Raw genomic sequence first — 24,155 nt, 5'->3', positions numbered from 1 at the left:
TCTCTCAGCATTCAAGAAGGCAGTAAAAAAAAAATCCAGATCCAAACACAAAAAGCTTGGTTAAAAAAAAGCCCAGAACTGTTAGTCACTAAGTAATGATAATGTTATCACACCATTTCCAACCCCTTCAAACTGTTTAAAAGGCCAACAAAATGAAAAGAAAAAGGCCCCCCTTAACCTTATACCTCCAGCTTAACAAGCAAAATATTCCCACCCAAAGAAAATCATGTTTCATCACACCCCATCAACCTGAAATCCAAGGGATTTTTTTCAAGTGTTTTTATAATATTATTCCTGTTTGTTATCCTTATTTCAGTTTCTAATTTTTTAAAAATGTAGATACATTAAACATGCTCCTATGACCCGGTGAGCAAGCTAGAAATCAAGACCCCAGGATTCTATTCTCATCTGTGCACTGGTTCAGCATGTGGGACCCTTGGCAAGTCATTTGACCCCACTGTGCCTCAGTTTCCCCATCTGTAAAGGGAGAAGGATAAAGCCTACCCACATTTGTAAAGTGCTTTGAGATCAATTCATGAAAAGTGTTCTGCATGATAAGTGTTATCAATCAACAGAAAATATACGTCGTCACTGACTGTCATATTTACTTTTCCATAATTGTGATTCCTTGAGAATAATGTATGTATGTGTAGCTTAAAATAAGCAAAAGTGTAGTCATGACAATTGTAATTCCTAACATATTTCATCAGTAGACATCAAAACACTTTACAAAGGAAGTCAATATCACCTTCCCCTCTTTTTACAGTGGGGAAACTTCCCTGTTTTACAGTGGGGAAACTGAGGCACATAAATGTCACCCAACAGACCTATGGCAAGAGCTGGAACCAAAACCCAAATCGCATGAGTTCCTGCCCAATATTCTATCCACTAGGAAACACTGTTTCCTGATGGCATGAAATCACAATTCATTATGCAAGTCGATTGGTATTTGAACTGATCCCTATGTGGCATTAAAGTATATATATATAATTTGTATATTTAATACCTTCCCACTCCCAAGGAGTTTCAGTTATCAAATAACCAGCTGAAACAGCTGACATCATAACTAAGCTCCTTGTGGTATGATAAAATGTGTGCTTCTTGACACCCATTAAGAATAATGTGGTTTATTGCATAAGCCATCATTTTCTTCCTTTTAAGTACTTGACTTCTGTAAATGATGCAATAGAGAAATAGACTGTCATCATTTTTCAGCTGTAACCATTTTATTAAGGGGGGTTGATTTCTTTTACACATACCTGATTGTCTTCTTTTGTACAGGAAAATGAAAACAGATTATTTTAAAAAGTTAAATAAAATGGGATGGCTGACTCAAGTTTATTAATTAAGGCCATGATTTAGGAAAGTGGCTAAGCAGGTGCTTAGCTTTGCACTCAGTCTTTTGTTTCCCATAGAAAAACCCCCCCACAAAGCTTCAATGAAAATTATTTACTCCCATGAAAAAATGTTCTTCAATGAAAACCTACCAACCAGATTTGTTTTATTTTATTTGAATGACAAGTGTTTTATAAGAGGAGCATGAAAAAAATAAACTAGAGTGGAACGTCGAAGAAGCTGTTTGTGCGTTTCCCAACAAAACTTTCCAAAAAACAAGGACAGAAACAAAGGGGTTAACATGGGGACAAGAGGAAAACACAGAAAGAAAGAGTTACCTACTGGTTATAGCTGTTCTCTTCCCCCATCCTAGGCAGTCAGTCAGTTGAATTGTCTTGTCCTCCCAGGAAGCAAGAAGGCAAAAAAAGACTGTCATTTAAGGAAAACACAGTCCAGAGCCACATTGCTTCCGTATCTCTTCCTTGAACATTTAGGAAGGAGCTCAACCCCCTGCACATTTGGCTACGTACATGGAGGAAGGTTTTGCATCGCTCTCTTAAGCATCAGTTTTTGATCACTGCCAAAAGCAGGGGTGTGAGGAAGAAGATGGCAAAGCCCACACTCCACAAACAAGCTGGACAGAGGGATTGGGAAGAGGAGGACTATGACAAGTAAAGTAAACAGTCAGTTATTTCTCCTTGTCATTCATCTCTCCATTTCTGCCGCCGCCCCATTCTACAGCCAAGCAGCACTGAGAGTGGAGGAGGCCAGCTGTAACAGAGCCAGAGGTGACCAATCCGGCAACCTCCATACACAGCTGAAGAGAGCAAGGTCCAGTGGATAATGTCACAACTTGGGCATTCGAGGGGCCCAGTTTCAATTAAGGATGTTAAGTATTGACTAACTGACTAATCGAATAGTCGATGTATTTTGCCTGATGCCGGGCTCTCCGTGGCATTTCAAAGCAGCAGCGCTGCACGGAGCCCAGGGTCAGCCGGGGAGTCCCCCACTGATCTGGGCTCCACGTGGCGCTGCTGCTTCGAAACGTCGCGTGCAGCCTGGGAACACCCCACCTGGCCCTGGGCTGCACACAGAATTTCAAAGCAGCAGCGCTGCGTTGAGCCCAGGGTCTGGCCCCAAGCTTGTACCCCCTCCTTTCCCCTTCCCTTGCTGCCTCTATCTGATAGAGGCAGCAAGGGGGGGAAGCAACTATTCGACTGTCCTGTCAACCATCCAATAAGCATTTGCTTATCAGATAGTCGACTAGTCCTTCACATCCCTCATTTAAATCCTTTCTTGAACTCCACCAAAACAGGCAGAGATGCCATCACGTATACTTCCCCCTCTGCTATTTCTCCTTCTGGAAGTGCATTTTTTAAAAGTTCTTCTGGAGTTTCTCTTGCAAACCAATCAAGCAATTCTTCTGGATCCTAGCCAACATAAGGCTTTTTCCATGGGAGATGATGCCTGAAGAAACTGTACCCTGTCCTCCCCAGGACAGGGAGATTTCACTGTCCAACTCAGCAGGCACAATCAGATTCCCAGGGTCCAAAACGTTGGGGCCTTGGGCAATAAGCCATTGGTGGGAATTCCTCTCTCTGGTGGGAAGTCATAGTTGGACATGGTCATGCTCAGCTGCCTCCAACACTCGTTCTAAGTCTCTTACTAGACTGACGCAAAGACTGCTGGAACAAATAGGTTGTCCAACTCAGAATAAACATGCGCTCTTCTTGATGTAAACTGTTATCACTAGAGAGTCTAGTTCCTGAAGTGAATCCCCAAAACAGAACCTAGAGATGGCTGTCCCTTTCCCTAAGGAAAATGCCCTGATAGACATAAGGACCCCCCATCCCGCCTCCCCTATAAGTGTGCACCTTAGAGGTCCAAAGAGAAAAGAAGGCTCTTGGGTACCCAAAAGCACACCTTGAGCACAGAGTCACGGCTTTACGATAGCTATCAACAGCGCTTTTCATCTTGGGCTCTCCGTGCACTTTACAAAGAAGGAAGCATCATCAGTCACAGATTTTAGATGGAGAGACTGAGACACACATAAGGCAAAGTGAAATGCCTAAGGTCACACAGCAGAGATAGACCCCCCCCCCCCCAGGTCCTTTGGAGTCCCAGTCCAATACCCCACTCACTGGGGTGCACCACGTCTCACAAGAGGGGAGGAACTGAAGAAAGGTTTGAGGATACTGCCTTGTCCCAAAGGCAGTTTCTTCTGCCTGCCCCAGAATCTTGAGGCTACGGGTGGGGGAGACTCTACAGTCTTTACCTCTTCGTTTCTGTTCATCTTCCAGCTTCCTTTCTTCCCTGCTTCTACGGAGCAAGCAGTAGGAAGAGGAAAAAGGCACATCATGCAGGGACGCCGGCTCAGGGCCTACCAAACGAGGAGGCCAAAAAAGGCTGAATTGCTTGGTCATACTTACCTGGGTTAGGAATAGACACATTCGGTCTTCTTGCTCACGGGCAAGTGACCACATCCTGCTCTCAGTGCTGGCTGGTTGGAGGAGGGGGATGTATGACAGACACAGAGAGAACAGAAAACACTCCAACACACAGCAGTAAGGACAGGGGCAGAGGTGAGCGACCTACCCAAAGAAACGACACAGGCACCAGCAATGACAGTCAGACCAGGGAGAAGGAAAGCAACACAGAGAAATGCTGCCAGCCATTGACTGAGGGCTTCACCCAGTCGGTGGCCTGACATGCCTTGACCTGAGGTGATTACTTAGTCAGAAGTTCAGACCTGACTGTCTCCCCGCTGCCCCACCCAGCAGACGGTCGCTTCAGAGTCAGCCATCTTGCTTCCTCACTGCATGACCTCGGAGCCTGGTTCTCTGCACTGTGCTGCCAATTTGCTGGCTGGCCTGCTCCCTCCCACCGCTGATCCTCCAGGTCTGTCACAGTACAATACTCTTAACAGCACGTACCGCTGGGCTTGTCGTATTAGTACAGCTGGAACACACGGGTTAACGGTGTTAATATTATTGTAACCCTTCTGCCGGGTAGGCCTGGCAGTAACCAGGGCCGGGTTCAATATCTTGGGGTCCATCTCACACAGAACCGGCTCGAACCCCCACCCAGTAATCTGGGAAATTCACACACCCTGGGTGCCTCTGAGAGGCAATGCTACCCCACTGAGTCTGAGTATAGGAAAGAAACATTTAATGAAACAGAGAGAAGTCATACGGCATTAACTTGGGGAAAACACCACAAACAGAGTTCATAACCCAAACATGAGCTAAGCCCCCCAGGCTCAGTCCTCTCAACTCTGGAAGGGGGGAGGCTTGTTCCTCCGAGACCTCTTACCGTGATGGTGGTGTCTCTCCTGCAAGCACTGGTGGCATGTTTTACAGTTCTCACATTTAGGGGTAGCATGATTAGTGACCCCCACAACAATCCCAAATTATTTACAATTCTCCACATTCCATTCCAACACTGACCTTCCATCAGCCCAGGCTGAATGGGATTTACATAGCCACACCTCATATTCTCTCCTGAGCTGTATTTACATATCAACAGTTAACAGTTAATTACCTTGCAGAGCTAAACAATTGTAGTGGGCACACCCACCCCTCCTTTTAGCTGGCTGATAGCAAGCAACAGTTCAGCCCCTGCTTACATATTTAGATATGGATTAATATTACACAAGGTCTGGCACATAGAGATGTTTAGGGTGTTTAATATTATGGCTAATGCTAATACAAATTTAAACAATTTGAATAAAAACAAAGGAAAACCGGTTAAAGTGTCTGCAATGTAAAGTATAAAACGTGACTTTGTCGGTAAATTTTTTTTAAAAAGCCCTGCTTTTGAGCCAGAGTTTTGAGAAGGAAAAATATTCTTGACCGACCATTTGCAGCTGGTTTTAAAAATGGCAAATCACTATCTTCTGGAGGGCGGAGAACAGAAGTTTGTTGAGAGGAGCAGGTGCTAATGTTCCAGTCTGATTTCATTTTAGACGGCAAAGGGAAGGTAGGAGAGGTGGCGACGTCAGCTGGGTCTCTTATTTCTTCGGCCTGGTTTGGTTAGGACATTTTTAGGATAGGATGACGAAGGCTCGGGATTTTAACACACTGCATAGGGGGCAGCCATGAGGGAGCGAGAGCAATGGTGGGCAACCCACGGCCCATCCAGGTAATCCACTGGCGAGCCACGAGACAATTTGTTTACACTGGGTGTCCACAGACATGCCACCCTACGCCCCAGCTCCCACTGGGTGCGATTCGCCATTCACAGCCACTGGGAGCCGTGGGAAGCAGCAGGTTGCAGGGACATGAAGGCTGCCTCTTCCCACACATTCCATTGGCCAGGATCGGTGGCAAGCCACAGCCACAGGGAGCTCAATGTAAACAAACCATCTTGCCGCCCGCCAGCGCATTACCCTGATGGGCTGTATGCGGGTCGCAGGTCGCCCGCCACTGTCCTAGATGGTGCTGGAGACTCAGCAGAAGCAGAGAGATCATCCCGGTCCCTCTCTGGCCTGATCTGATCAGAGCCTCTCTCAGGATGAGGATGACAAAGTCGCATAGTCACAGGCGATGGTGGGGTGACAGCCATGACGGCGAAGCTCCCTTCAGTATCTCTTTGTCTCCCCAAAGTCTTTAAGGCCTCAGAGGGGGTGACAGCCTAGTTTGTGACACACTGGTTTTGGTTTACTGATTTCTGCTTTGCACACTGATCTTGTTTCCAAGCATGGTCTTCACCTAGTCCTGGAGCTGAGTCAAGAGGCATTTTTGTTTGAACGAATTCAGTTTGCTTGTCTCCCTTTGATACCTTGGGCCAGCAACATTAGTAAGTGAGTTTACAAGTGTACACCTATCTTTCTCAGTGAAACTTACAACTGAAGTAAATGTCGCCCCCACTCTCCTGCGCAGGGCTACCACAAAAGTCACCAGCCCCATGCCGCCACACGCCGGTAAGAGAAATCTTTCCATTTCAACACCATACATATGCGCAGGTAGCCCAGTTCTCCACCGTGTCTTTAACGCCGTAGAGCTGTATCAGCTAAGGCTCTGGATTTTGTTGGCTCTCAGACAGGGGTAAGGGAGTGGGGGTGGTTCGCTCTAAGATGCATGAATGGCAAAGCACCAAAGCAGTCACCTTTTGATACAGGTTGGACCTCCCAAAACCAGGACTCCCTCACCCGGCAACATCCATGGTCCAGCAGGATCATGGGTGTTCCTGGACCAGACAGTCCTGGCTGGGAGCCCTAGTGGCAAGAGGGCTGGCGGCTCGGAGCCCAGCGGGACTGGGGCTGAGACCAGCACAGGGGCCCGGTTATGCATCAGGGGCTATAGAATAGTCGAGTAACCGATAAGAATTTGACTATTCAATTAACCGATGTTTAACATCCCTACTAGGCAGTCAGTAGCAGGGGGCCTCTTCTAGTCCAGCAAATTCCCCCATTCAGGACCGGTCAGGTCCCAAGGGTGCCGGACCAGAGAGATCCAACCTGTGGTGGCTTCACTCACCCTACAGAATATACTAGAAAGCTAGATCCCTCAGGGCTGAGGAGGAGAGAAGGGGACAGCTGTACAAGGACACCAAGCTCAAGGACCTGTCCAAAACATCTGTAACAGGGGTGAAATGATACAGGATGGGGGCCCAGCAAACATGATGTACCTGAGCCCCAAATTTTCTCCATGGGCCCGGATCCCTCCAATAGTATCCTGTAGGATGGTTAAGCAATATTCAATGTCAGCGGCAGAGTTCTCTGTTAAACACAAGGGGCCGGAGTCATGCCCTTTGGTCTCACCCTTCCTAATATTCTACAATTCTCCCATAAGGGCTGGGAAGGGCCCAGGTGCTGCAGAAGCAGCTGTTGATGATGATACAATAAAGGGAGCCCTGGAGGCAAGGTGCACGAACCAGCTGGGAGTCCCTGCTGGGGAGCCCCAGCTGAGCTAGCAGGGGCTGGTCCTGGAGTGGGTGGGGAGTCCAGCCGTGGGGAGCCCCAAGCTGGGGAGCCCCTGCCCTGGCTGAAAGGAATCACCAGCCCCAGACGGAAACCCCAGCGGTGGGTGCAGAGAATCCCCAGCCAGGAACCACAGTGGAAGCAGGGCCAGTGGCAGCCAAGAGGGGGATCCCCAGCAGGAGCAGGCCTCTGGTGGTCAGAGGGAAGCCCCGGTCCAGAACCCCAGCAGAAGCGGGGCCAACAGGAAGCCCCGCCCCAGCCAAGAACCCCGACATAGAGGGGCCGGTGGCGGCTGGGGGGAATCTCATCCCGAGGAGGCTGATCCTGGGAGTCGCAGCATGGGGCCAGCTGCGGGAAGGGAAGCCCAGACTCCAGGGACGCCCACGGCCCAAAGAGGAGCCTTGACCTCCCCTGGTCCAGCAAATTCTGTGGTTCGGGACCACTCAGGTCCCGAGGGTGCCAGACCAGGGAGCGCCAGCCTGTAGAAAGCAAATACTGAGTCAGAAATTCTTTTACTTGCGATCCTACATGTGTTTTGTGATAAAAACCAGAATTAAATTACGACTGAAGCAGAAGTAATTGGAACAAAGACTAGGACTGTCACCCATGAAATAAACAGCAACCATCTGACATGGGTGCTCAGTCACAAATATTCAGTGACGAATTCCAAACACAGTCTGCTCGTGAGTGGGTGAAAAGATACTGCAAGCAGCTCAGACTCTGAGATATTTTCATAAACGTTATTCACTGAACAATTTCAGACAAATTAATACAAATGAGCTAAGTATCTTAATTCAATTGTTCCAAGTGAAATTTAACCTGATTAAAGTACAACAAACCTTTGGTTGCCCAGGATTTCCCTGCTGTCACTATGACACAGCAAGGTCATTAGAAACTTCACAGAGACAGCAGAGTTAGAATGCCAAAAGACCAGGTCCCTACCACATTAGCCAATGGAGAATCTCCAGCAGCTGACAGCAGTATGGGGCTTCTGACAGCCAGCGGAGCAGTTCCTGGAGACAAACGCCAGCTCATGACATAGTAACAAAGTCCTGATTTTTAAACTTGCAATGCCTCCTGAAAATGTTCGATTACCTAAGAACAGCTGAGGTATTTAGATGATCAGATTTATCCGCATGTGGGGCAGGCGGCTGCAAGGCACGGCGTGCTGCAACAAAGCAGGTTGGAGAGCAGCAACATATTTGGAGGGAATAAAATTATGACTGGTGACCATTGCCAGTCGTTCATTTCATCGACAGAGCACCTGCTGTGCAGAGAGCTGAGTCCAAAAGCCCCAGCAGCACCGCGGCTAAAAGCACACCTCCGGTAAGGGCTGTGCTCTTTTTCTCTGTTGCCATAACTACGGCTATTCGCATCATCCAGCTCTCTAATCACCCAATCTGTTATCAGATTAGGTGGCACAGTCAGCAGGGCAGGATGACATGGCTGGTCATGGCCCCGGTATTCCCACATTAGCCACTGGAAGGAAATTTGCATGACCTTCGTAGCAACAGCATGTTATTCATCTTGGCTATTCTCTGCTGCAGTTTGCGTGTGTGCCGCTTTAATCTTCTACTCGGCTTGGCCTGCCCTTCCCATCCCCTACCTTTCCACCTAGGAGAGAGACTGGAGACAACAGAAAAGCCTCAGACCCTCACACAGCTGCTCACAAGAGCCAGGAGGACTGGGAGCATGGTCCCCATGGGTTTGATTCTCATTTACACTCAAGTAAACTACTCTTTAAGGCCCCTTTACACTGCCCAAGAGGTGGAAAAAGGGGTTCGTGTAAATGAGAATCAGGCCTAGATGCAAAGTGTCAAACTCTCTCTAAGGACCAGGAGGCCTGTGTATGTATTGTAAAGCCAATTACTATGCCTAATGGGTTGTGTCATTGATAACGGTCCAGCAGCTTCATTTGGCTGGGAATAGCAGCCCACTCAATCAAGAGCTGGTCAGGAGATTTCAGTTCCCTGAGAAAGCTGTGTAGGGAAATCCAGGATTTATGGGCTCCATAGCGTAAATAACCCCATGCTCTCTAGAGACACCAGAAATCATGACCTGCTCACTCTAGCAACATTCTCCCAATGGCCAGCCTCACAGCCAGCTAGAGCGGATCAGGAGTAATGACCTCTTCCAGCTTTGTCAGAGACATGATTGCCAAAGCCAATTTCTGCTTTGGCAGAGGGCTCAGGGCCTGATCCTGCCGGCCCTTACCACAGGCAGGCCTCCTATCAACTCACAGCACTGCAGGGAAAAAGCAGGGAAAAAGCCCAAGAGAAGAAAAATTCACAGCTATTTGGAGATTGGCTCTACAGAAGCTGGATTCGGCCAATCTGAAAACAGATCTCTTGGTCCCAGGTGGTCTTTCCAGATCAGCAATGAAAGGAGCGTACGGGAAGTGCAGCTTTAAGTTACTGACAGGGAAAGTCTGCTGTGGATGGGTCCTTGCAAAACCTTCTAAGGACAAAACTAGTCCCACATGGTCTGGAATTCTGGATTCGCAACCTTTCGGATAGATGCTGTATTTCACCGTCTCCCACATTTGCTCTGATCACTTGGGACACACAGTAAAATAAAGAAATCTCTCTCTTGCCCTGCTTAGGACTATGCAGGGGGAAGAATTCAGAACGTACTGTTCAGGGCAGGCAGATTGTGAACCAGCCCCACGCTCTTAGCTGTCTTCCAGCAGCAAACTAGCCCCAACTTAGCCCAAGTGCACACGGGAGCATCTGGTAAAGCAGCAAGTAGCAGACTCCTGCTGGGGCGGAGCTGGTTTCCTGCCTGGGGAATGTCCCATTTTGTTACAGTGAGCAGAATTTTGCATCCCTCTCGCACATAGCCTCTCTTCTTCCCACCCGGAGGCATCCTCCCTCACCAGTGATCTCTCTTGGGAGAAGCCAAGGGATCTTTCACTTCACTTTGTTTCTTCTTCTTAAGGGGTATCAGGGTTGAAGGTGAACTCTGAGGAAAGGTGGGCCTCCAACTTTCTCCTCCATATGTATAGGCTCCCCCCCTTTATCCCCCCCCCCCACACACACACAGAATTGTGTTGGATCCAGAAACCAGCTCTATCTCCAAATACCCTCCAACCCACACTGGTGTTTCCTCAGGCCATGTCTACACTAGGGACTAGGGGGCATACTTAACACATTCAAATCCTAGGGAAGACAGGACCATTGTTGGTAATGCATGTGAGCTGCTTGAGGTAAATCCCAAGATCCCCGTCAGCCAGCTAAACCCCTTAAAACTAAGTCCCCCTCTCTCACAGGGGACACAAATTTATTCCAGCTCCTAGAGCACTTAAACACAAGCTAGGGCAACTCCGGCTTTTAGCTCTGGAGGCTTCCACATCAATCCCTGCTGTATTGGCCAAGATGGCAGCCATCACTAAGACAACACCTACAAGAGAGGAGTCTCACCAGGCCTGAAGTGATGTGCCCAGTCAGGGAAGGAGCAATGAACACCAAATGGTTGCAGCTGCCTTTGGCCATGGCCATTCTATCTGGTGTAGTTCATTTGCAGGAGTTCTCTTGGAAGTGTCCCAAGGAGACTTGCTTCCCCTCCCTGTGAAAGGCTGCAGCTCAGTCAGAACTACAACACACTGTGCGGCATTCACCACACTATCTTAAAAATAAATCCGTGGGTTCAGAGATTAAGTACTCATCATGATCTCTTCTGGTCTTACAGTCTGACCTCCTGCCTGACACGGGCCAGAGGACTTCCCTGCATGAACTGGGGCATGCTTTTTAGGGTGGGAGGGGAATCCAGTCTTGATTTTAAAGTTTTCAGTGGTGGAGAGTCCACCACAGCCCTTGGTAAACTGAATTCTCTTCGCTGTTAAAAGTCTGTACCTTATTTCTCATCTGAACTGGTCCAGTTTCAACTTCCAGCCCTAGATCTTTGTTAAAGCCTTTATCTGCTAAATTGGCTAGAGAGAGTTCTTCTAATGCCTCTTCCCCATTTTGGTATTGTGATGAATGGGAGGGGCAGTACCCTCTTCTGAACAGGCCAGCCATTCCGTTAACTAAATTGCCTGTAAGGGTTTAAACCACAGACTGTGAATCCTAATGGGTTTTAAAGCGTCTCCAGGAATGCTAGGGAAACAGGAAGTGTTAGTGGCTCTCCTGGCTTCCCAATGAAAATAGAGCGTGGGTTTTTGAATTAGAAGCAGTGACCTGCCTGTGGCTGTCTTTATGTGACCAGAGGAGAGCTGGGAGACATGAATTAAGCCAAGGAGTCAGGCAATGAGGATACAATGATATCCATGCCTAGGGAAGGACTAAACCTTGGTACCCCTTCCCCTTACATTGTTGCTTTGAAACTGAATCCCAGGGAAGCAATTATCTGTGGTTTTAATCTTTCTTTTTAATTGCACTGTAACACCTAGCAACCAAGCAATGTTCACCAAGTGTGTTTTCTTTGTTTTGTTAATAAAAATCACCTTTTTAAGACCATAATCAGATTCCGGTATCTCAGAAAAACCCTGTTGCATCCAGGGAAGAGCAAACACATTCTTTCGGGGAGACCTGTGTTCCTCATTTCACGAGGAATAAGGGCTCCTCCAAAAGAGGAGGTTTTTCCGCCATTTGGACCCATCCAGACAGGGCCAAATGGCAGAAAAGCCTCTTCCTGAAAAACAATCAGAAAAAGCTACGCACAATTTGCACAGCTTTTTCCGATAAAACCCGATAGTTTAGATCTAGCCTGGGTCAGACCAATGGGCCATCTAGCTCAGCATCCTCTGACAGTGGCCAATGCCAGCTGCTCCACAGGGAATGAACAGAACAGAGCAATTATCCAGTGATTCACCCCTGTTGTCCAGTACCAGCATTGATGGACCTTTCCTCTGTGTCCTGATCTAATTCTTTGCTGAGCCGAGTTATATTTTTGACCTTCACACCATCCCTTGGCAAGAGATAAATAGAAAGAGGACATTTTTTAGGAGGATAAGCATTTCTCTTGCAAAGTTTGGAGAGAGGGCAAACAATCCACTAGCGCCACTGTAACAAGGTTGTTTGTGTAGCACCCATATCGCCAAGTGAGACAAGCACTCTAAAAGTACCATATGTAGCAACATCTGCTTCAGTCCAAATCACCGGATGTGTTGACTTGAGATCAAGATTAACTGAATGTAAATTTCTCGTTTTTGGAAGCATTAACAAGCTCTTTTTCCTTTCAAAGCTACTCGAGTTATTGTTCCTCAATGGCCCCCGCCCTCCAGTCCAGTTTGACTGGGATTGCCCTCGCATTCGGGATCCTTGCTCTTCTGTCTCCAACCTTCTCTCGCAAAGCAAAAGGTTAATCTGCTATTCTAGCTTGCTGTAATTTCAGGAAGAGTCAGAAACTCTGCCTTTATATAATTGGAGTCTAATCTCTCAGCCGTTTAGAAATGGATCTGCTTAGTTTAAGTGGCTATTGTGGACAAACAAAAGGCTCTAGCTTCCTTCCTTGAACAGCTTCTGAGGTTGAGATGATGGTTTAATTTTATAGCCATTGCTCCCTCCGTCCTATTGGCCCAAATCCACCCTCAGCTCTTTAGCATTCCTTACAGCTTACCCATCCCAGCTCCCCTACTGCCCTTTACGGGACAGTACTGTCACATTAACTCATGATTTCCAAAGAGGGACACGTGCACCGGCTGCCCTCTGAAGACCCCTTCCCAAAGGCTTCACCCATACCACGTCCCAGCCACGGTTGGGTCCATACAGACACGGCACAGTGTCCCCCACACTTCAGAGGGCTGGTGCTTTTGCTTCTTCTCTCCCCTTCCTCTAAAACCCATCACTGCCATTGGACCAGGACAAGGTAGCACAGAGACATACAAACTGTCCAGTCTAAATCACACCAAGGGTCCACCTAGATTACTGTCCTGTCTGAAAAATGACGAAAGCCAAATGCATCAGAGGACAGTAAAGTCTCCACAGTGCCTCAACAATGCAATAATATATCCATGGGTTGGGAAGGTTTCTTGACACTAGTTCAGTTTCTACCTTGAAGCGAGATGGCTAATAGATTTGCAATGTTTCTTTGTAATGTTTCTGCTATTATTACTATTCACACATTTCTTTTACTCATATTCAGCCATTTGCCTCAGTCCTGTTGAGCTGAGTTCCCTAGACCACACATTGTGCAAAGAGTAAACTCCATGTGCCCAATTCTCCAGGCTATTACATGAGTACAACTCCGGTGTTACAATGGTGTAACTAGGGTTGCCAGGTGTCCGGTTTTGAACCGGTCAGTCCAGTATTTGAGCTTTCTGATAGGGAAACAAATTGAGAAAATATAAATGAGAAAATAGAAATGTCCGGTATTTTCTAAATAAGATGTAATATAGATTGTGATGTAATGTCAACTGTGTCCGGTATTTTTGTTGAAACCATCTGGCAACCCTAAGTGTAACCCCACTGAAGCCAGTGAAGTAAGAGAGTAGAGAATCAAGAACCACAGATCTAATTTTGACGCCGACCCAATGGACATGTTTACATGTATGTGGGTATGGATCCTCAAACACATACAGATTGACATCCATATTTGCATACACACGCTCCTTCTTGCCCTGAATTATGAAGAAAAACCAATTTAAAATGCCGCAGAAACTCAGCTGTATCTAAAAATATCATAGTCATTCAAGTAAACAAGTTAATACACACACATACGCACATACGAAATAATGTTAAAGAAAATGAAATACCCCAGCTAAAATCAATCAGCTCTTACTCCGTCAGCAAATCAGATGCACTAAAGGTTAACAGGATTAAAAAGTCCCCCTAGGTTTCCGAATCCCCTCAGCCACAGGATTTCACTGGTTATGAACTTATTAACAGAAGCAGGTTGTTCCGTCCTGACTGGAAGAACTGAAAGCTAAGATCCCGTCTCTCCCCAAGCATACAGTCTAGACTCCGTCTGCCAGCCGGCAAATACTTTCTGCCCTCTGGGTTAATCTGTCTGGGTCCCCTGGTGGGCAGCAAATTAATTGGGGAAAATAGGAGGCCAGCAGCAGGAAACTGACGGGAGATAAGTCTCAATGAAAGCAGAGGCCTCTGAAAAATTCACTGTACAAGGAAGAGAAGCAGCAGGGAAGGAGAAGCAGCTGCCTAGAAAAAGGGATGTCAAATACCGTCCGGTGGGCCAAATCCTGGGCTCATTTGATTTTGTGGTACAAACCCCACAGATTTCCTTGGGACACGGGTCTGACCCTCAGGCTCCAGTGAGGAGAGCTGAAAGTGGAGAGGGGAAATATGAAAAGAAAAATGACGAAGAATATTTTGTTGAAGATATTTTGTGGGTTCCTCCCTGACCAAAAAAAAAATTCACACACGTCATCAACCCTTTTTGTTGAGATGTTGACATGCGAAAAGCATCAAACTAGGGATGTGAATGTTTAACCGGCTAACCAGTGGGGGCTGGAGCCACTACCCCCTGCCACAGGCAGGGAACTGCTCCAGCCCCACAGGGCACCCACTTGGACAGAGACTGCTCCAGACGTCCGGAGCAGCCCTTGTCCACAGCAGGCTCGGGAACTTTGCAGGGCGGAGCCGCTTTGCAGGGAGAGCAGCCTCCAGCTGCAGCAAACCTCCTCAGACAGGGCCAGCCTGAGCCGCCCCTGCCTGCAGTGGAAGGGTGGGGGTAGGGTTCTCAAGCCCAGCAGTGGGTAGGGCAGGCTGGGCTGAGCAGCCCCCTGCCTGGCCCCCCTTTAATTGGTTAACCAATTAAACTACATGTTTAACCAACTAAACAAATGGGATTTTACATCCCACTTTAAACAGCCCTCGAGCTAGTTAGAAGAAAAACAGAGGGACTGGCAGAGTTCTTTTCCTATGGTTTTAGTCAAAATTCAGCTTCTGCCATAAAAACAAATCAGGAAAGCGGAGACCGGCTGCCTTCTGGGAGAGCTGCCTCCTCTTCTCACTTTTGCCCGACGAACTGGGGTAAGGCCCTATATTGAGTGGGCCTCTAGCCTGAACTCTCAGGGAGCCAAAGGGCCCATGTGGCCTGAGGCGCCATGAGAGGAACCATGTATCGGGGCTTGTCCAGGCATGGTAACTTGTAGGATTGGGGAGAAATTGGCAACAATTCCACTGAAGTCAGTGGAGCTATCTTGGCAGCCGGAGTGAGTCCCCGGCAGCTGTGTAGTTTTTCTTTACATGCCCATGCAGAAGCTAGCTGATTTCTCTTTATGCCTCCTCCCGCCTGCTCTCTGCTGTGGAAAGCCAGCCTGTCAGCTGCGGACGGCACCTTCTTCCACCCAAGCTCATGGGTTATTCCAACACTTCCTTCATCAGCTGGAGAAGGAAAAAACCCATCCCGGATCCCTTTACCCTCGGACAGAAGAGCCTCTGGACCAGCAGGCATGGGACCTCACTGCGCTAGCTGCTGGACCCTCACAGAGCCGTGGCCAGACACAGCCTGCAGCTCAAATAACACAATAGATCTTACGACCTTCCTCAAAGCTGCCCCCTGCCACTGTGGCTGCAGGTTACATTTCTCTTCTCCCCCACCCCCTGCCCCAGCAAGAGGCGCAGTAATGTTTGAGTTGCCTCTGACCAGTAATCTTCTTACTCACAATCACCCCGGCAGCAAAAGCGACTCTTTCCCCCTTTCCTTTGCCTCTTTCCCTCCCCATTTCTGCTCTGCTTTCTCCTTTGAGTCATTCCTGCACACTCCCCACACAGCCCTTCCCCCACCCCCTGTCCCCCATCAGCAGCATTGCCCTTAACCCCTTTGGCTTCCCATCTCTGATTCCTTTATCCAGCCCAGCTGCCGCATCTTACGGCTTGTGGCCCTGGCTGTATTTCAGCCAGGGAGCGCTACCCCGACAAAGCCCTTTCATTGGCCTCCTTCCATTCCCTCTTTGGCCCGTGATCACTGCCTGGTCAAGCTGAGCAGCAGCATCTCATTGTCTCTCCGTGCTCTTCTGTTGCCTGAATGAATCCAATCCCCCACCGGCTCTTGCCTTAGACTGCAAGCTCCTTGGGGCAGGAACAGTCCTTCTGTCCTGTGTCTGGACAGCTCCCAGCACAACGGAGTCCTGGGCCATGAGAGGGGTATAAAGGTTTAATGGGTTAACTAGTAAGCACTGCCTTATTGGCATGCTTGCGGGGGTAATCGTTTAATCAGCACCTGACGCACCTGGGCCGACCGTGCCTAGCCATGGATGGGGAGCTGCTCCAGCCCAGCTGGGCCCTCCATGCCACACCGCACAGTGGGGGACACCCCAGTCTGCAGGTGGGGGGGCTGTTCCAGTGCCTCTCCCCCCAGCACAGCAGGTGGTTAACTAGTTCAACCTATAGTTCGACTGGTTAACAATTTACAAGGGACTTTAGATCCCTAGTCCACGATTGAGGCCCCCTCCAAGCTAACTCAATACAAACAATACGACATGGCACAGCCCTGCAAAATGTCTGTCCAGATAATGCAAGTTATCCCCTTTGATGGACATGGAATTTCTCATTTATCTTATCTTCACTGTTGGAGAGAATAAGTGGGAAGATATTGGCACCTAAGATGTACATCCTCTGATTTCGATGGGCTATTGATTAGGCCCAATGCCCCCCCCAGTAGACCAAAAGTATTACACCCATTTTACAGATGAGAACACTGAGTCATGGATAAAAGAAATGCAATGCCCAAGATCACAGCAACAGAACCGGGAAATGAACCGAAGGGCATTGTCTCCCACTCCTCAAACACTAATCCCTGCCTAATGCACAGATTTTAGAATTTGCTCTGTTCATTCATCAGTGCAGGGGCAAGGTGGCCGGAGAATCAATTCCCAACAGGTGGCTCTGTACAAAAAGTACCAGGCTATGGGTCAGTTTAGTTTATCTATTCATTCATTCCAGACACTCTAACAAATTAATCTTTTAATCAGTGGCAGAGTTGGGCCATATTTATCGACGGGATGGGGCAGCGTTATCTCACTTGCCATCTGTTGGCTGCCCTGAAGAGCTTGCTGCTGAACAAAATCCTATGAGAAGTGGAAGGCCAGCAGAATACCACCAAGCCCATTTGGAGCTTTTCACGCACTGGGGGTCGTAGAGGGAGCTTGGCTTTCCCCGAGCCGACAATTTTCCCAATGCATCAGCGGGACTAGTCAGACACACGCTGTAGCAGAAACAGAAGCAGAGTAGCTTCTGCTAGGCAGATTGCAGCACAAACTCCCTTCTCCCCCCTCTCCTCCCACCCTCCTTTCCCAAATGGAGGGTTTTCTCCAGCTGCACCACAACTGCCAGCAGCTAAATCCGACAGAGCTTTTCTCCGGATGAAGGGGTGAGTCCGAACCTGTTTACCGCAGAGGAGAGCAAACTTCTGGGGAGAGGAAAGTTTTCACCCACCTGATTTGCAGCCCCATGAAAAAGGAGTCAAGTGAAGTCTGATTAACTTTGGCACCATGCCCACAGAATAGGCTGGTGGTCTGAGTGTGCATGTCTGTATGGTGACTTATATAGCCCTCTAGCTACCTTATATACTCAGATGGCTCCCATTTATCATAGGACTGGAGCATCTCACAATCCCCAATGTCTTCATCCTCACAAAACCCTGGGAGGGTTATTATGTCCATTTCACAGAAAGGGAACTGAGCCCAGAGAGGCCACGTGACTTGTTCATAGTCCCACAGGAAGTCTGTGGCAGACCAGGGAACTGAACCCATTTCTCCAGCTAGCACCCTAACCACTGGACCATCTTGCCTCTTTAACTGTCATAGAGCTGGAGTGCCTCACAATTGTGAGTGGATTTTACCTTCCCTGTACCCATCCAAGACAGGGAAAATTAAAGGACATGTCCAACTTCATGAAATCTGGGACTAAGCCAGGAACTGAATTTAGGTTTTCTGGAGCCCAGCTTAGTGTCCGCTCAACCAGGTCATCCTGATAAAAAATACTTCAGTCCTGTTTGCACTGCAGCCTCCACCGGAGATGACACCAGTAGTGGGGGAGAGGGGCAAAGTGTGGGTACCGGCTTCAGCAGACGTTACTAAGCATGCTCAGTGTGCTTGTGCATGTGCAGTGCAAACCAAGCTGCAAATGGGGGCAGGGCCGGACTAAGGGGTGGGCGAGCCGGGCAGCTGCCTGGGGCGCCAACCAATGGGGGGCACCTGATGGCAGCTGTAAGGGACGTGCGGCGCCCCTTGTACCTGCCTTCAGGCACTGCGCGCCCGGCTCCCGGAGGGCTACAATGGCTGCCTGGAATGGGGGCCGCATTAACTCCCACAGTGCCCTTCCCCCCACAGCCGCGGGGCGCTGCAAGGCCAGGTGCGGCCCGCCCGGGCGGCCCCGGGCTGCACGCCAGCAGCGGTGGCCAGGCAGCGCAAGCGCCGTGCGCCATGGGGGCTGGCTCACACATGTGCCGTGCACCCAGGGGCTGGCCCACACACCCGGGGGCCGGCCCACACATGCACTATGTGCCCTGGGCAGCGCCGCCCGCCCGGGGCGCCAAAATGGCTCGGGCCGGCCCTGAATGGGGATGGGGAGGGGGAGCTCTTGCTTCCATCATTGTTCCAAAGCTCAGCTTACGGCCAATTGTTGCTACAAAGTTTGCTCTTATAGACAAGGGCTAAGAGGATATAGGGGCTGGAAGCCACCCCACATACCTAGCAGGTGGTCATCTAGAGACCTCCCAATACTCACAAGTATTTCAATACACACCAAGACGGAGATGCTGGACCAAATTCCCCTCTCTCTCCACCTCACAGATGTAAAATCAGAGTACCAGCATTAGTGTCAACCTAGTCAACAGCGGAGACACTCGATTGTCGCTTATAAGGGTGTGTCTACACAGCACGGCTTAAATAAGCTACACAAACTGAGCTACATCAATTGCGTAACTTATTTCAAAATAGCTTATTTCAAAATTGGGAGTGTCTACACAGCACTTATTTCAAAATAGAGCACTCCTCCTCCAACTTCCCTTACTCCTCGTACAATGAGGGTTACAGGAGTAAAAAAAAACTTAAAAAACAACAAATGGTCTGGTAGCACTTTAACAAAACATGTAGATGGGATCATGAGTTTTCGTGGGCACAGCCCACTTCTTCAGATGACTGGAGTGTTGGATGTCCAGGACTAGAAGTCTTCCAGCTTGACAGTATTTCAACATTATTTCAAAATAACTGCCTGCTATATAGACACAGACTAATGTTGCTGCGTAGACGTACTCACAGGCTGTGTCTACACTGGAGCGATCTTGCGCAAAAGTGACCGCTCTTGCGCAAAAACTTGCTGCCTGTCTACACGGGACGCGTGTTCTTGCGCAAGTAAACTGACGTTCTAATGTATGAAATCAGGGCTTCTTGCGCAAGAACTCTGATGTTCCCACTCAGGAATAAGCCCTCTTGCGCAACTGTTCTTGCGCAAGAGGCCAGTGTAGACAGGCAAGATGAATTTCTTGCGCAAGAAAGCTCTATGGTTAAAATGGCCATCAGAGCTTTCTTGCTCAAAAGAGTGTCTACACTGGCATGGATGCTCTTGCGCAAAAGCACATCTCTTGCACAAAAGCAAGGCTTTCTCTTCCAGTGTAGATGCTCTCTTCTGGAAAAATTTTTGCACAAGAACTCTTCCGCAAAAGAGTTTTTGCATGAGAACGTGCCAGTGTAGACGTAGCCTAAGAGTATTAGGTGCGTCAAGTGGAATCACGAGGAAGCCAAATTCAGGAACAGATGGTGATGCTGCATGTGCTTTGAAAAGAAACCACTAAGATCTTTAGGGAAAGCCCAATGCCTTTGCTGAGTCCTGGAAGCACCACACTCATTTCTGTGGGCCTGAAAACAAAGGATTGTTTATTGTTATAGCACACCCTGCAGGGCTGCGATGCATCTTTTGCACATATTCAATATGCGCAGTGACTGGAGATATGGATTTAAGTCCAGATTTCACCGCCCTTGTGGAAGCATCTCTGGGCTTTTAAGTTGTTACGGGAGGTCATTTTTTTCTGCCGTTGAAAAAGCAACTGAGCAAACGGAAGATACTCTTTGCTTATAATATTCTCCACTGCTCCTGGAAGGGGTTTGTTAATAATCAAAGGGAGAAGATATGCAAACCTTTGTTACTTTTACTTCAACATTCATATGTTAAGCCAAAGAACACACATTTCTCTGATGCACTTAAAGAAGTTAGTCTCCCCTTACCAGGTTCTTCTTTATAAGTAAAATAATGGAACTGGTATGGGATTATAGGGACATAAAAAGTGAATTATTCCTAGGAAAGGGAAGAGAAAGCCTTGTGCAGAAAGCTCAAAATTGTGTTCAAAAGCAAAACCCTCAGAACATAAATCATCATCTCATATGTTACTAGAAATACAAGGCCAGATATACAAGTGGGGGACCATCATAGCTCCATTGAAGGCAACAGACCTACAGAGGATCACACCAGCTTAGCTGCTGGGCCACTGAATCCAGAATTCATCAGCCAGTGAAGTCAGTCACACTATGGGCCTAAACTGGGTTCATTCGAGTTAAGGGGAACACTCCCATTGGCTCCAATGCACAGTGGGTCCCACACATAGCCACAGGAACCAGAGATGTGGAGACTGCTGAAGGTTTTACATGGGGCTACGACCACTAGCTCTGCACCCAGGCTCCACTCCCCAATTTGAGTTCTGGCTGCCAGTCCTGCTTCCCGGCTGCTGGCCCAGGCATCAGCCTGGAACTCTGCTCCTGGTCCCGCACACAGGGTCCTGGCTGTAGCCTCCATGCCCATCTCCAGGGTTGGCTCCCTTATTCCTCCCAGCAACACAGCACTGCCCACACCCCCAGCTGGGGGGGGGCATGGATAAGCAGAAGGGGGCTGGCGTTCAGAACCCCCACTATTAAAACAGTTCTAGTTCTCCTGGCCCCACCGGTGAGTCTATGTACCATATTTGCAATTAGCTACTAGCCATCTTTCCTCCGCTCTGGTTTTCTGCTTCCTGGAAGCATGTACCTCAAAAAGCCAGAGATGTTCTTAATCACACTCAGCCCCTGAAGGATGAATCAGGACCCTGTTGTTTATTTCCGAATGGTTTCAGTGACATGTTCTCCCTTCCTGAGGCTGTAAACACAGTTGTGAATTTACTGCCAGTTGAACCAAATCATTACTTAGATAGAACAAGCACTTTCAGTATCAAATGTCCTGACAGTACCCAAATTGCACAAGTTGAGCCCTAGGGTGCAAATCAAGAATTCCTGGATCCAACCTTGGTTCTGACACTGATTCTGGGTCTCAGGCCAAGTCCCTTAACTTTTCTGCTCCTCAACAGTTGGGTTATTTCTACTTACCATCCTGAGAGAAGCAAATAAGATAGTGGGACAGAGTTAAGCTGGTGGCAGGGTGGCATAACACCTCTGATGTCAGTGGACCTACTTGGAAAGACACCAGCTGCCCCACTAATTTTCCAGAAAATTCCCCATTGACAATGGTGACATAATTTGCATATGGAATGCAGGAAGCCACCAGGGTACAGTGCCTGACTTCTTCAAGCTGGCCCCACCTGGGAAATTAACTAGAAAACTCAACCTCAGGCGGCATTTCAAGGAATGAGAAAGACTGGAGCATCCAGGCTACTAGGTCGCCTTCCTCAAGCCCAATCCAAAATAACCTTCCATTCACTTCACTGGGCTTTGCACAGCGAGGTGCTGGCAGCAGCACATAGATGTGGGGTGTGCATCTGCCTTTGCCTACATCCCCCACTCATTTCATCTAGGGTCTCAGGCAGATTCATGCAGCAGACTCTCAGGGCCTGATCCCTAGTTCTGCTATTCACAGCTGGGCAAAACGGATGAGAAATGCTCCCAGATCTGAATGGGAGCAGGACAAACGACTCCCCACACCGAATATACCCCCTTGGAGCCTTGTTCATTTCTGCCTGTCAGCGTCCTGGAATAAGGACTGTTCAAAAAGCAGCAGCTCTGCTCCAGAGCCTGTCAGACCCTTTTCCTTTCCTTGCCACCAGCTGCTGGTTTATTTGAAGTGTCACTTTTTGTTCTGTTTGCCCTTCCCCCTGGTCACACTGAGCTGAAGTGATTGGCCAGTGTCTTGCTGCAGGTTCCTGGAACTGCATGGAGCCCTTGGAATGTCCAGACCTCTGGTTTTATGCTCCCAAGCTAGGGATCCAGCCCCAACAGCCTAGAAACCAAACACATGGAAGCTCACTGGGAAATTCATCTTTTAAACTCAGTCTCTTCCAGCGTCAGGATCTCGGAGCAGGGAGCCAGTTCAGTTCTGCTGCTGCAACTCTGCCGGGGACAAGGCTGGGATGTCCCTTCCCAGCTGTGTTGAGCACAGGTGCCATCCCCAACCCACACTGCTGGTTTAGAGAGCCCCGGAGCTAGCGGCTGGAAGCCAAGCAGAGGCGCTGGAGCGAACTGTCTAATGGGGGTGCCTGGAACCACTGGACCAAACTGCAAAGGGACAGAAACCGCTTCCAGCCATCCCAGCGCCGGCACCTAGAGAACCGGAACTTTGGCGAGATGTGCCCAACTCCGCGGGACCCCGGGCCAAGCTTTTCCCCTCTCTCTGCTTCAGTCCCGCCCCCACCAAGGCACCTCCAGTGGCCCAGCACGCAGAGGAGGGGGCTGGAGCAGTGGCCGCCAGGGGGAAAGTCTCCAGGCTCCCGGGGTGGCAGGGAGAAGGGAGCTAGCGGGATGCGCCTGCTCTCCTTCCCGGGCACGCAGGGGCCGAGCCGGGGCGCTGGTCTGGACCCACTGGCGATGCCCGGCCACGCTCCGCGCCGGGGCAGCGCAGGGCCAGCGCGGCTGCCCGCTTACCAGTAGATGAGCGAGAGCCCGTCGAAGCGCTCCAGGTTCCTGCCCGGGGGGCGCAGGTAGGACATTCTCCGCAGCCCGGGGTCACTCGGCCGGGGCGAGGCGCCCGCTGCAGCGCTCCGCGGCCATGTGGCTGCGCCCTGGCGCCCGGCGCGCTCGCTCCGCCTCTGCGCGCCCCCCGCGGCTAATCCCCGCCGTTCGGGCCATGTGATGGGCTCCGGCCCCGCCGGTGCCACGGGCTCCCCGCCGCCTCCCGGCCCGCCGCCGGCGACAGATGTTGCGGCTCGCGCCTTAATCCGGAGCGGCAGGGCAGCGCGGCTCGCTGGCTGCCGAGGCGCAGGGGCGCCGCCTCCCGCCGGGCGCGCCCTGGCCCCCTGGCCGCCCAGAGCCGCAGGCAGCTCCTGGCCTTCGAAGCCCGCACGCCGCACAGCCGGGGCCGCGGAGCGTGGGAGCCGCACAAACCGTTTCTGTCGGTCCCACTCCGGATTCACTCAGCCTGGCTCAGGGGCAAGCCCTGGAGCAACCCCCTCCCCTTAATCCAGCCTCCGAAGAGTCCAGGCCTTGTTCACCAGGGAGCATCTCAAAGATCCTGCACAGCTAGGAACCCTGTTTATTAAGCAAGAAGCTCCTTCCCCCTCGCCCTGTGCCCGCCACGTTTGCGTACAGCAAGCTGCGGGTTGGTGCCATCCTAGGGCCGCTTCCCAGAGCACTGTTAGGCTGTGTCCAGACTCAGGGGTTTTTTCGGGAAAAGTAGCCTTTTCCGAAAAAACTTCCTCTGCGTCCAGACTCAAGCCTTCTTTCGAAAGAGGAACTTTCGAAAGAAGGCGTTCTTCCTCGTGAAACGAGGTTTACCGCCATCGAAAGAAAAGCCGCGTTCTTTCGAAATAATTTCGAAAGAACGCGGCTTTTCTTTCGATGGCGGTAAACCTCGTTTCACGAGGAAGAACGCCTTCTTTCGAAAGTTCCTCTTTCGAAAGAAGGCGTTCTTCAATGTAAATAGGGCTTCTTCAAAAGAGAGCATCCAGACTCGCTGGGTGCTCTCTTTCGAAAAAGCGGATTGCTCTTTCGAAAGATCCGCTTGCAGTCTAGACGCGATCTTTCGAAAGAGCCTCTTTCGAAAGACGCCTGCAGTCTAGACATAGCCTTAGGGAAATCATCCCATCC

At 49.6% G+C, this 24,155-nt stretch overlaps 1 protein-coding gene across 1 annotated transcript in view; it reads right to left on the bottom strand.

The window, feature by feature from the left end:
• LOC102446363 (syntaxin-binding protein 4-like) overlaps positions 1–23,583 on the bottom strand; it is a 107,521-nt gene extending 83,938 nt beyond the window's left edge. The window contains exon 1 of the mRNA XM_075899243.1: positions 22,995–23,583. Within this exon, the coding sequence (XP_075755358.1) occupies positions 22,995–23,059 (65 nt within the window). The 5' untranslated portion in view covers positions 23,060–23,583. The remainder of the gene's footprint in view (positions 1–22,994) is intronic.
• Between the last annotated feature and the right edge of the window lie 572 nt (positions 23,584–24,155).

This window comes from Pelodiscus sinensis, chromosome 16 (assembly GCF_049634645.1).
Source record: "Pelodiscus sinensis isolate JC-2024 chromosome 16, ASM4963464v1, whole genome shotgun sequence".
Classification (NCBI taxonomy): domain Eukaryota; kingdom Metazoa; phylum Chordata; order Testudines; family Trionychidae; genus Pelodiscus; species Pelodiscus sinensis.
This window is presented reverse-complemented; position numbering and strand designations above follow the sequence as displayed.